The 12,298-nt window shown below is 50.4% G+C and overlaps 2 protein-coding genes across 9 annotated transcripts in view; one reads left to right on the top strand and one right to left on the bottom strand.

The window, feature by feature from the left end:
• The window catches only part of CFAP100 (cilia and flagella associated protein 100), a 66,302-nt gene extending 56,549 nt beyond the window's left edge, over positions 1–9,753 (top strand). For all 7 annotated transcript variants that reach the window (XM_014846090.3, XM_014846091.3, XM_070493560.1 and 4 more), the window contains 4 exons: positions 5,786–5,921; positions 7,076–7,281; positions 8,279–8,372; positions 9,358–9,753. In XM_014846090.3, coding sequence (XP_014701576.2) covers positions 5,786–5,921; positions 7,076–7,281; positions 8,279–8,372; positions 9,358–9,471 — 550 coding nt within the window. In that variant the 3' untranslated portion in view covers positions 9,472–9,753. The remainder of the gene's footprint in view (positions 1–5,785; positions 5,922–7,075; positions 7,282–8,278; positions 8,373–9,357) is intronic.
• Positions 9,754–9,889: 136 nt separating this feature from the next.
• The window catches only part of ZXDC (ZXD family zinc finger C), a 40,465-nt gene continuing 38,056 nt past the window's right edge, over positions 9,890–12,298 (bottom strand). For both annotated transcript variants that reach the window (XM_070493558.1, XM_014846119.3), the window contains one exon: positions 9,890–11,391. In XM_070493558.1, coding sequence (XP_070349659.1) covers positions 11,217–11,391 — 175 coding nt within the window. In that variant the 3' untranslated portion in view covers positions 9,890–11,216. The remainder of the gene's footprint in view (positions 11,392–12,298) is intronic.

The raw sequence follows: 12,298 nt of genomic DNA on the forward strand, positions 1-12,298 counted from the left end.
TTTTTCCACCTTTTCACTTGGAACTTGTTTGTGTCTTTGGATCTCAAGTTGTTACCAATTTCACTCTGGTGGGACTCGAACCCACAATCGGATGTCAATTCTGTTACCAATTTAGCCTGACTCCAGTGGGACTCAAACCCACAATCTGTCCCCTCCTGAGAGGGTCCTTTTTCTGTTCAGTGTTGCAAATTTGAAACAAGACCGAAGCTGAGCACGCAACAGCACAAACTTTATTCAATGGCCAAAGAATGGAGAAGCAGGAACAAAGCTCACAAATCAGCCTCTCAGCTCTCGGGGCAATTAAGCAACTGTTAGAAGGGGTCAAGGTAGCAAAGAGGAGGAATATTCGGAGTTATTCAGGGAAATGGGCAGGCTTTTCTGGGAAACGGGGTGCCACCTCTTTTCCTCCCTTATTTGGTCTGGGGTTTCCTGACATGGCTGGGGGTGGGTGTGTTATGCAGTGTGGTGATGTGTTACAATGAGCGTATAATGAGCTGCGGGCTCTATGTCAGCTCAAGTCAGACCACCATGTTGCCTTCAATCGGTTTTAACTGGTTTTGACCATGTGTCTCAGCCATCTTCTTCTTCCTCTTTGCGGTTTCTGGTGAGCTACAGATAACATACGGGGCTTGTTCTGAGCAGGGTTGTGGTTAATATCTTACAGGGCTCATGGGCCCGGGAACTAAGGGAGTCTCGTGTGGACAACAAATCGTTGGACCATGCTTTCTAGCCATTCTGCCAATCTCTGTCTTCTGATTGGAGAGTTTAACTCATTTACATTTAAAGTAATTACTGATAAGGAGGGACTTCTGTCATTGTGCTACTTGTTTTCTATATGCCCTACAGCTTTTTTTGTCCCTCATTTCCTGCATTACTGTCTTCTTTTGTGTTTAGTTTATTTTTTTTTTTGTAGCAGAATGTTTAAACTCCTTTCTTATTTGCTTTTGTGTATATTCTATAGCGATTTTCTTGGTGGTTATCATGGAGATTACATTTAATATTCTAAAGTTGTAACACTCTAATTTGAATCTATACCACCTTAACTTCAGTGGCATACAAAAACTCTGCTCCTTTACAGATCTGTCCCCACTCCTTTTTGTTGCTGATGTCACAAAATTACATCTTCATATATTCTGTGCCCCAAACATAAACTAAAATTCTTTTAGATGCATTAGTCTCTTAAATTATGTAAAAAACAAGATTTGGAGTTACAAACAAAAAAGTCACTGATATTAGCTTTTACACTAATTATTTTTTTGTCTTTAAATGTATTAGTCTCTTAAATCATGTAGAAAAAAGTACAGTCATAAACCAGTGTTTCATTTATACTAACCATTATAATTGCCCGTGTATTTACCTTTATTGGGGTCTTCATTTCATCATACAGCTCTGACTATCTAGTGTCCTATCTAGCTAGCTAGCTAGCCTATCCATCTATCAACTATCTAGCGTCCTTGCATTTCACTTTGCAGGGCACCCCTGAGCATTTCTTGCACAGCAGGTCTAGTGGTCATGAACTCCCTTAGCTTTTATCTGGGAATGTCTTAACTTTTCCCTCACTTTTGAAGGGCAGTTTTACCAGATAGAGAATTCTTGGTTGACAGGACTTTTTCCTTTGAGCACTTTGAATATGTTGGCCCACTGTCTCCTGGCCTCCAAAGTTTCTGGTGAGAAATCTGCGGATCATCTTATTGAGGATCTTCTGTATGTAATGATTTGCTTCTTGCTTGCTTTCAAGATTCTTTGCCTTTTACTTGTGATTATCCTGCGATAGTTTGATTATAACATGTCTCAGTGTGAGTCTCTTTAATTTCCTCCTACTTAGAGCTCCTTGAGCTTTTTGAATGTTTATATTCATGTCTTTCATCCAATCTAGGAAGTTTTCAGCCATTAAGTCTTCAAATGTTCTCTCTGCCCTTTCCCTCTCTCTCCTGAGACCCCACAGTGCGTATCTGATGCATCACTTGATGGTGCCCACAGGTCCCTTAGGCTCTGCTTGCTTTTCTTCAGTCTTTTTCTTCCTGTTCACAGACTTGATAATTTCCATTGTCCTATCTTCAAAATCGTTGATTCTTTCTTCTCCTTGCTCAAATCTACCTTTGAACCCCTCTAGTGAAATTTTCATTTCAATTATTGTACTTTTTTCAACTCTAGAAATTTTTTGGTTTCCTTTTAGGTTTTTTATCTCTTTATTGATATTTCCATTTTCTTCACACATTGTTTTCTTGACTTTCTCCACATTTTCCTTTAGTTCTTTGAGCATCTTTAAAACAGTTGTTTTAAAGTCTTTGTAGTATATTGCCATCCTGTTTTTTTAAGGAACAGTTTCTGTTGATTCTTTTTTCCCTCTGAATGGGTCATACTTTCCTGTTTCTTTATATACCTTGTGATTTTTTTTAACACTGAACATTTGAATCTAATAATGTAACTCTGGAAATCAGATTTTCTCCCTACCAGAGTATTTCCTATTTATTGTTGTTGTTATTGTTTTTTTCTTATTTGAATGTTGCAGGCCATCTCTGCTGTAAACTTAAGTTCTTCTTAGGTCTTTTTCGAGCCTTTCCTCAGGCGTGCATGGTCATGTTATAATTTTCCCTGTATGTGCAGATATTTTTGAATGTCCTAGGTCTTTAACGTCTGGCTCTCAAAAGGGGAAAAAGCAAAAAATGAAGGGAGGGGGAAAAGAGCACCAGTCCTTTAAATCCCCCGGAAGTCACTTCAGCCAGAGGGGGAGAGGCTTGCAAAAATGGGGATGGTGCAACATGGCTGCCTGCCTGTTTGTCTGAACCTCTGTAATCAGAAGCAGCAACCAGGGATCAGAGAGCACAGATCCCTGGTATTTAGAGGACAGGGCCCTTTTTGCCCACTCCAGCTCCCTTGAGCTGTGCGCAAGCTGCTCCAGGAACACATGCACAGCTGCCTGCCACCAGCTGAGAGGTTGGGGAAGGGTAGCCTGCTGTGCTAAGAGCTGAAATTGACCAAAATTAACTGCCATTTACCAGTTCAGCCTTCCCCTGGAAGGTGCAAGCCTTCAATAGACCCCAGAGTTCCAAAATGGTTCCATCAGCCAGATTCTGCCAGTGTAACTGTCGTCTAGGTGGAGACAGATTCTCAGTGCTTCCTACTCCTCCGTCTTCCTCTACTTCAAAATATTTTATTTTTGTTCCTTTTGCTGCTATGTCTGCAGGAATATGGTAACTCTTTCTCTTCTGCTTGGCCTTTTGAATGACCCCTATTTACATTTGGTGGTGCTTGCTTTTCTTTTTTTTAACACTCGTCTAGGAAACTTTCTGGTTATACACCTCCAGGTATTTATAAAGGGGTCCTCTTTTTGTAACCTTTTAAAAATTTTTTCATAATTTCTCCAATTCAATCCAATAGCTCCAGGAAAACTTCAAACATATAAACATATACAAAACCCAACAGAATAGTATAATGAGCCCCCAAGGCCCCATCACTAGCTTCAGCAGTGAGCAACTCACAGCCAAGCTCCTTTCACTGAGACCCCACCCACTTCCCCATCTCCCGTATTTTGATGCAAATTCCAGGCACTGTATCATTTCATCTGTGAATATTTTAGTAGGTATCTCTAAAAAGATAAGGGCTCTTTAACATAGCCACAATACCATCACCACATCTTTAAAAAAAAAAACCAGTAATCCTTAACATAGATTATCCATAACCCATAAATAGTTGGCGTTTCTAAACTTAGTTTGAATTAGAATCCAAACAAGATCACACTTGGCAGCTGGTTGTGTCTTTAAATCCCTTTTGATCTATAGGTTCCCTCTCCTTCTCGTCCCCTTGCAGTCCAGTTGTTAAAGAATCCAGGCCCCTCTGCTGGCAGTGGACTGCTCCTCAGACTGTGTACACTGGACTCCCCGGGGACCTTGTTAAATAGAGGCTCTGACTGGGCAGGCCCCAGGGAAGGCCCAGACTCTGCATCTTTGACAAACACGCAGGTGACACACACACTGGTCTGCAGACCAGTGCTGAGCACTGTGTCCCTCGTGCCTCTGCATTTCCAGTAAATTGGCAATGGGATCTATCTGAGAAGAAAAGATGGTGACCCAACAATTCTACATTTAAAGAGAACTAGTTGGGGAAAAGGTATATATCTCAATTACCCAGGGGAGAAACAGAACCACCCCACTACCACTGCCCAGTCCACTTGACAAAGGAGGACAAAGGCACAGGGCTGAGCCGGCTGTGGAATCACACTCACCAGCTAAGGTGTTGAAAGCGAAGGAAGTATGGTATTGAAGAAGTTAAAGCTGAATGCAATCATGTACCGTTCAGATGTACCACTGACCCCAAAGGCATACGCCCCTGCAGTGGGCATTCAGGGATGGAAGGGGCGCCTGATGCCAGGAGGTACTCTCAGATGGCATCCCAGGCTCCCTTCATGCACCCCAGCAGTGCCCAGGCAGGTGGGGTGTGTGTGAGCTACATGTGGCCTCTCTGGCATCAGCCTCTGAGCATCAGCTCCAGAAAGCCGGCCACCAGCTCAGCACCCGTCTCACAGGCTTCTGGCCTCAGCCCTCAGCCCCAAAGCCATGGGTGCAGCCTGGGGGCCTGTGGCCTGCACCCCTGTGGTGGTGCATGTGACAGGCCATGGGACCCCTGTGGGCAAAGGAGTACATCCCATGGCGCTTTGCTTGTGATGGAGAAAATGTCAGTAGGCTCTATCAACAAATGGGGAGAAAGCCACAAAATCATCATGGGGGCAGGGAGCACCTCTGGGCCTCCAGGGCACTGCTCTGCTGGTGGAGTGGCCGGATGTCCATGTGGGAGTCGCACACAGCTGCCTGCACTGGGTGAACCCATGATAGCCCTAGAGCGAGTATTCCCACTCAGGAAACCCCAATATACAATGGTCACTGTCTGCCATGATCATGAAAGGTTTTTGTTTCTTTTTTCTGCTGAGGAAGATTCTCCCTGAGGTAACATCTGCTACCAATCTTTTCTTTTTGTATGTGAGCTGCCGCCACAGCATGGCCACTGACAGATGAGTGGCATAGGTCCACACCTGGAAACCAAACCCAGCCCACTAAAGTGGAGCACACCAAACTCAACCAGTAACCACCAGCTGGCCCAAAAGATTTTTTATTATTATTTTTATTATTTTATTTAAAAGTTGTTTGTTGCAATTCTATTCATAAATATATATACCCAAGAGAATTGAAAACATGTCCTCACAAAGGCTTGTCTGAGAATGTACACAGCACCATTATTCCCAAGAGCCAAAAGGCAGAAACCAGCCAGATGCCCATCAGCATCAGCAAAGCGTGGGCTACACGCGCTCACAAAAAGGGAGGAAGTTCTGACACGTGCCACAGCATAGATGGATCTTGACGGCACACTGAAGCACAGCCCGACACAAAAGGCCACATGTTGTATGACTCCACGTTCACGAGCTGTCCAGGAGACAAAAAGGAGGGCGGAGGAGGACGGGCAGTGACCAGGAACGGGTACCGGGTTTCTCTCAGGGTGATGAAAACGTTCTAAAATTACATTATGATAATGGCTGTATACTAAAAACTACTCAATTGTACATTTAAAAAATTTTTATCACACGTAACTATACCTGAATGAAGTTATTTCTTTTTAGCGTTGATCGTTAAAGATCTTAAATGTTCCACCAGCATGTCTGACCCCTGGGCATGCAGACACTTTGCAGTCATGGTCCCTTAGCCCTCAGGACAGTGGCCGGGGTTCAGGCTCAGAGAAGTGAGGTGCCCCAGGCCACGCTGAGTGGGCGGGGCCCTGCCGGTCCCCCATCCAGGGACAGGGAGGTTAACCAGCTGAAGCAGTGGATCACCACGCTGATGATGTCCATCACCAAGGAGGAGGAGACAGCCGCCGAGCTGGAGCTCAAAGCCCGAGTCTTCCACTTCGGCGAGTACAAGGGTGCTCAGGAGGTAGGCCCCCGGACGGCAGCCAGCAGGCGGTGGGCAGATGGAGTGGGGGTGGGCAGAGACCAGGGGAGACGCCCGATCACAGGCACCTGCTGAGAGGAGGCCTGGGGCCCGGAGCTCCGACAGCAGGAGAACAGGGCTCTGGGGCTGCATGTGGCCTCTCGCCACCTGCCAGGCTCTGTGGGCCTGACCAAGGGGCACTGGCTGGAAAAGGCCCTTGGTCCCCAAACCGGAGCCCTGCCGTGTATTTACACCCTGTGGCCCTGTGCCCAACACACCTCCTCCATCCCTTTGTTCTTTCATTCAACAAATACGCCTGCTTCTTAAACACATACAATGTATCTAGAAGGCAACCTTGCTGGGTGGGAGGAAGACACCCACGTCCCCAGGCCACGCTGGGCGGGTGAGAACTCTGAAGGCACAGAAGGCCAGGGATGTTTCCAGTAGCGGGACTGGGCCTCAGCGCACACCCTTCCTGACAACGTGCTGGGGACCATGTGCGTGGACCCAGCTTCCTAATTCACTCAAATGACTGTCGAGCACCTACTGTGTGCAGGCACTGGGCCAGGAACACAGGCTGCGACAACAAGCAGGCCAGTGTGTTTCCACCTCCTGCTGGACTTCACTGGGCACTGGCTGCGCCCCAGGCCTGGCCAGAGTCTTTTGCTGTTCCTTATTTAATCCTCATGCCCCTCATGTGGCAGGGATGTTAACTGTTTTCTGAATGCCAGAACAGGTTCACAGAGGGGAGTTCCTTGGCCCAGAGCCACACAGAAAGTATGTCGCAGGATGTGGTCCTGTGGGGAGCTGAGGTCAGTGCAGGGGCAGAACAGGGAGGACTCTCCAGAGGAGGGGACCGGGCCTCAGTGGGCCACTGAGGCAGCTAACGGAGGAGCTGAGGCGCAGGTGGGAGCCTCGGTGGAGGCTGGAGCCCAGTATCTGGCTGACCACAGGAGGGCGAGGGCATCAGGCAGCTCTGGCCAAGAAAAATCCTGCCGTCCAACTTCTGTGTCCCCCATGCTTCCCGAGCCCCCTCTGCGTGCCGTGTAGGCCCTGGGAGGTCAGCCAGGTGGCGGCGAGGGCCCTGGGTCTGGCAGGCTGTGGAGCAGGGGCACGCCCAGGCCTGACAGACCCCCTGGAGGCTGTCTGCCTCGCAGGACAAGCTGCTGGAGAGCCTGAACCACAAGGTGCTGGACGTGTACCGGCAGTGCGTCGGTGCCCAGCAGGAGTCCAACCTGGGCACTGTGCAGATGCTGACCGTCATCGAGCACCAGCTGGACGAGCTGCTTGAGAACCTGGAGCGTGTGCCCCAGGCCAAGATCGAGCAGGCCGAGAAGGCCAAGGAGAAGGAGCGGCGCCTGAAGTAAGGGCCCTCACACCAGGGGAGGTCAGACACGGTCCTGCCCTCAGAGAGCCCCCTCGCCAGCGGGGGCAGGAACTGGGGCTTCACGCTGGGAGAGACTGAAGCCAGGGGTCTGCAGGGATCCAGAGGGGGCACCCAACTCAGACCCAGTGAGGGAAGCTCCTCTTCTGGAGTGAGGGACGATGCAGAGTCAGGGAGCCCACGAGCCAAAGTCAGGGTGTGGCCAGCACAGCCTCACCCTTGAGGACAAGGGACAGCAACAGCCGTTTTCCTGGCTGGATTGGAGGGAAAGAGGCTGGCACTGCCAGAGGCCAGGGGAGGGAGGGTACAGACTCAGGGAGCAGCTAAGGGGAGCGCAGAGTTTAGTGCTGGGGGCAGGCAGGCAGAGCTGGCAGTGTCAGAATGCTGGATGCGGGTGGCATGGGCCTGTCCCCCAAGAAGAGGCCCACCCCGGGCCCAATGGGGTGCAGATGAGTCCCGGAGCTGAGGCTCCTTGGCCTGTGGGCTGCCTGGCTCATTCACTCGTGTGTAGAGCCCTTAGACCCAGCCATCCGGCTCTCCCGCAGGCACAGGGGCTCTTCCTCTGTGTCCCCAGTACCCTGCTCGGAGCAGGCACTGGGCAAGGTTTGATGACCACAAGTATAGACAGGAAGGAGACAGAACTCCTGACCTTCTTGGGGGCTGGGCCTTCACAGGTGACAATGAGGGAGCCCTGGGCAGTGGATCGGTGATCAGGAACTTGGGCCTCCTGGGGGTACGAGCTGATGAACCTCAGATGGTCTCCCACAGGAAGCCCAGAGCTGGGACCCCTAAGAAGCAGGGGCAGAAGCAAGGCCCCAAGCTGGAGGGAAGGGTGGAAAGGAATGGGGAGTTTTCTCAGAAGAGGGAGGGCGAGGGCTGACTGAGGGCTGCGTGGGAAGGAGCTGGGAAGGGGATGTGGCAACCTCCCCAGGCCCCTCCAGTCCTTAATCCGTCTCTTGCTGCCACTGCCACCCAGACTCCGGGAAGAGAAGGTCAAGATGCAGAAGCAGCTTCAGGAAGAGCGTCTACAGCGGGCCCGGGCTCGGGCCCAGGCCGAGATCAAGAAGAAGGTGGGCAGGGTGGCCCTGGGGAGTCCCTGCTGGGGAAGGGTCCCACCAGCAGGCACCACAGGGCTGGGAGGGGCTCAGGGCCTGCAGTGAACCTGGCTCGTCCCCTTTGCAGACGCTACTGCAGAGACTCTGGGGTGGGGATGGGGCCATTAGGGTGGAGCATGGTCTCCGCTGCCCCCAGGGCTGCCCTCCCTCTTGGACTGCCTCCTCCAGAAGCCTTCCTCTGGGGCTGCTGACCCTCCTGCATACACACTCCTGGTCAGTTACTGGCCCGGCTGTGCCCTCCAGCCCTGCCCAGGTACAGGCTTCAGCTCAGAGCTGGCACGAACAGCTCAGCCCCCAGGGTCCCACAGCATCACCTACACTGCAGCCAGACTCCAGGCCACTCTCATCACCTGTCACTAGGGGTCCCCCTGACTGCTGTGTCCTGAGGCCTCCACCCAACAGCCAATAGGCTGGAGCAGCCCCTTGCCTTCTGGCCCTGGCAACAGGAGGTGTATCCCTTAAGCAGGCCTGAGCCTCGAAACGGCCCCCAATGGACAAAGGAGGCCAACGGGCTTTCCTTTGAACGATCGGCACTCTCCACACTGCCACGTGGGGAACCGCGGACACTGCAGGGTCTCCTCCAGAGTCCCCACAGCAAGAGACGGGCTTCCTCTGTTCAGCCTGCAGCCCCGATCTGTGTTCCCAGGCGCCCCTTTCCAGACACACATCTAGGGGCTGGCACCCCAGGGAACAGGCTTTGTAAATGTGGAAGAGACTCACACTCCTGGGTCATTTCAGGGCAACTCCAGCCCTTGGCCCTCCAGCTGACCAGGAGTGACCAGAGAGGGTGGGACAGTCCACAGGGACCCCCAGTCCAGCTCAGCAGCTCCTGCCAGCTCCTGGCCACCTGGGACAGGGTGTCTGACAGCTCGGCGTGTCGGCGGCAGCCTGGCGCAGGGAGCCACGGAGCACAGGCTCACAGGGCTCACTTCCTCCACAGAGAGGCAGAAGACTGGTGTGCCGCTCCCGGCCCCCGGCTCTGAAAACCAAGAAGGAGCCTGAGCACGTGCTGATGGACAAGGACAAGGAGGAGCAGCTGTTCTTCTTCACCTAGCCTGCCGGGCCGCCGGCCTGGCTCACGGCGCAGGAGACACGACGGCAGGAAGCAGAGACAGGCTGCGCCCCAGGCCTCCTGCTGTATGTTTCCCTACTCCCCTGAAATAAACTCCATGTCTCTCTGGTGTCTTGAAGGCCTCTTTAAGGAGGCAGACGCTGTTTCCAAATGGCTTTAGTCACTTAACCCTAAGCAAAGGCTTGAGGGAAGGGGCCCATCTTGGCTCTCATCTACCACAGCTGAGCCGAAAGACAACAGCCAGCTGCACGCTGAGCTGTGGCGTGGCATTAGCCCAGCGCAAAGGTGAGAACAGTGGGCAGCAGGCTGGACAGATGAGAGGGCTCTGAGCACTACCAAGGAGAAACGATTCCAACACTATACACGCGGGTCCTTGAATTAAGCCAAGCGAAATCTCCAGTGCATGACTATACAAAAACTTTTATTCATCTGCACTAGGAGTTGGGCCCATTGCCAGCAGGGAACCTCAATGCCCAGAAACTGACGGCCATACCAGTCCCTTTGTGGTGGACATTCACTGGGGCACAACTTCAGTCTGTGACACAGCAGAGAGTTCTGTGGGTGAGAACCGTTTATAAATACGGCCTGGGTTCCTTTGGGTGGAGAAGCACCCTGGACAGACAGCACCTCAGAGCAAGACAGAGCGAGGGATCACAATCAAACACTGGGGTCACTCTCAGAAGCCAAAGGCCAAAATCTTAAGAAACGAAGAAACACAGAATGGGTAGAGTTTGGATAATTCCGAGTCTAAGAACCAAAATAGCATCTGAATCAACATACACTTCAAAAGGAACAAGGCAAAAACCCATTTCTGAGTGTGTCCAGTCTGCTAACTAATTATCAAATAAATATGTGCAAGGTTATCAACTCGTCTCCTTTTGCAAGACAGACCTTACTCTATAAAAATATACACTGACACAGCATATGACATCTTCAACCTCAACAACAGAAAACATATACATGCCATTATTACAGTCCTACACATAATTTACAGTATTCAGAACATTATAAACCATTGTCAAATTACTATTAAATGTTAATACCCAAATACAGAATTTAAAAAAAATATTGAAAAAGTTTTAACTCTATCATCCCCAACTATGAGCTCTAAATCCGGTTTATGCTGAGGACTTGCTAAGATGCCCCCAATGTGCCCCATGTCACCCCCCATTATTTTCCTCACACCAGCTGCCCGCCTGGCCTGCCGGAACATGCATTAGAATCTGGCCTCACTGTGACAAAGGGACCACTTCTGCCCCGGAGTGTGACAAAATCAACCCGACCAGGAACACCAGCCAAGGCGTGGGGAAATGGCCTGGTACACAGCTCTCAGAAGGGATACGGGTGCTTCTGTCTCTCTCAAGCCAGATGCTACAACACAGAAGCTGAAAGACCCCATTTGGTTTTACCACAGAGAAAGCTGTGTCTGACTAGGGAAACAAACTCGACCCTATTTTCCTGCACAATGTGTTTCCTTAAATGAACAAGTGCTCCATGGCTCAGATCGAATGGGACAGGGATGTCCACGCACAGCCCAGCACAGGAAAGTTGTGCATTTTGCTCTGAAGGCAAGCCTTGCCTCACCGAAGCACTCTGCTCATACATAGCAGTTTCAAATAGCACGGCCCCAAATTGGTTCCTGATAAAATCTAAGGAAAACATTTTCAATAAATGTACCCCAAAGTCTCTGAAGAACTAGGCTGCCCTTCTGAGCAGAAACCAAGGTCTCACCCAGGCCTGCAAGACCATGGACCAAAGTCTTGGGGGAACAGGGATGGGAGGCGTTGTCCTTGGTCCCCAGGCAGAGGGCAGCTGTCACTGCAGGTCCCGCAGGTTGACCGTGCTCCCTGGGCACTGCACGTCCTCAGGTCCAGCGGCCCCGCCAGCTGCAGGAAGCACCTCCTGCAAAGGCAAGCAGAGCTGTGAGGAGGGGCAGCCGCACAGCCGCTCACCAACCACCAGCAGACGCCCTGGAGCCACAAAGGTGCGCCTGACTTTTCTCGATTAAAATGACATGGTTTCCTCTTATTTTAAACGTAGGTTCCTCGAAGAAGAAGATATTAATATAAACAAAAATACGGAAAAAAATAAACCCAATACTTGCATTGTAGGTTTTCTCAAAATTGAGACTGTCGTGATTTCATCTATAACCCTTTTCCCACTCACTATGTGGGAAGCATCTTGCCCAGGTATCAGGCATCCGCCTGGCCATCGATGGCTGCCCAGGACTCAGCCCCACGGCTACACCATCACCCGCCTAATTCACCTCCTCCTGCTAGAAGGAACATCCCCACGTCATTAGATTCGAGGCTACGATGCACATCTTTGGGTTAGTTATTTGCACACTACCTGCCTTTCTTTAGGAACAATCTCATGAGTGCGAATGCCCGACAGAACGGAGCAGACGTTTACGGGGCTTTCTGGCCTGTTTCTGATCTGCCCTCCAATCTACCCCACTCCAGCAGTCTGGGTACGCCCCTCGCGCCACCGCCTTGTACCACCTCTTCATTCAATATCTATTTTTGATATTAACGAAATGTTCAAGAGCCTAATTTGAATGCAACAAAACTAAAATTAATACTCGTATGGATTTTAAAAATATATATTTAAGCCAAATTGTTAGAAATTTGATAAGCTACCTTATTTTATATCCAAATCTGAATTATCCATTGCCACCTATTCTCAGCCTAACCACTTACTTAAGCAAACTATTTACAGTCAGGTGTCACTTAACGACAGGCACACATTCTAGAAAACGTGGCCGTCACTGCGCAGACACCATGGAGTGCCCTCTCACAGACCTAGAGGT

This window comes from Equus asinus, chromosome 21 (assembly GCF_041296235.1).
Source record: "Equus asinus isolate D_3611 breed Donkey chromosome 21, EquAss-T2T_v2, whole genome shotgun sequence".
Classification (NCBI taxonomy): Eukaryota; Metazoa; Chordata; class Mammalia; order Perissodactyla; family Equidae; genus Equus; species Equus asinus.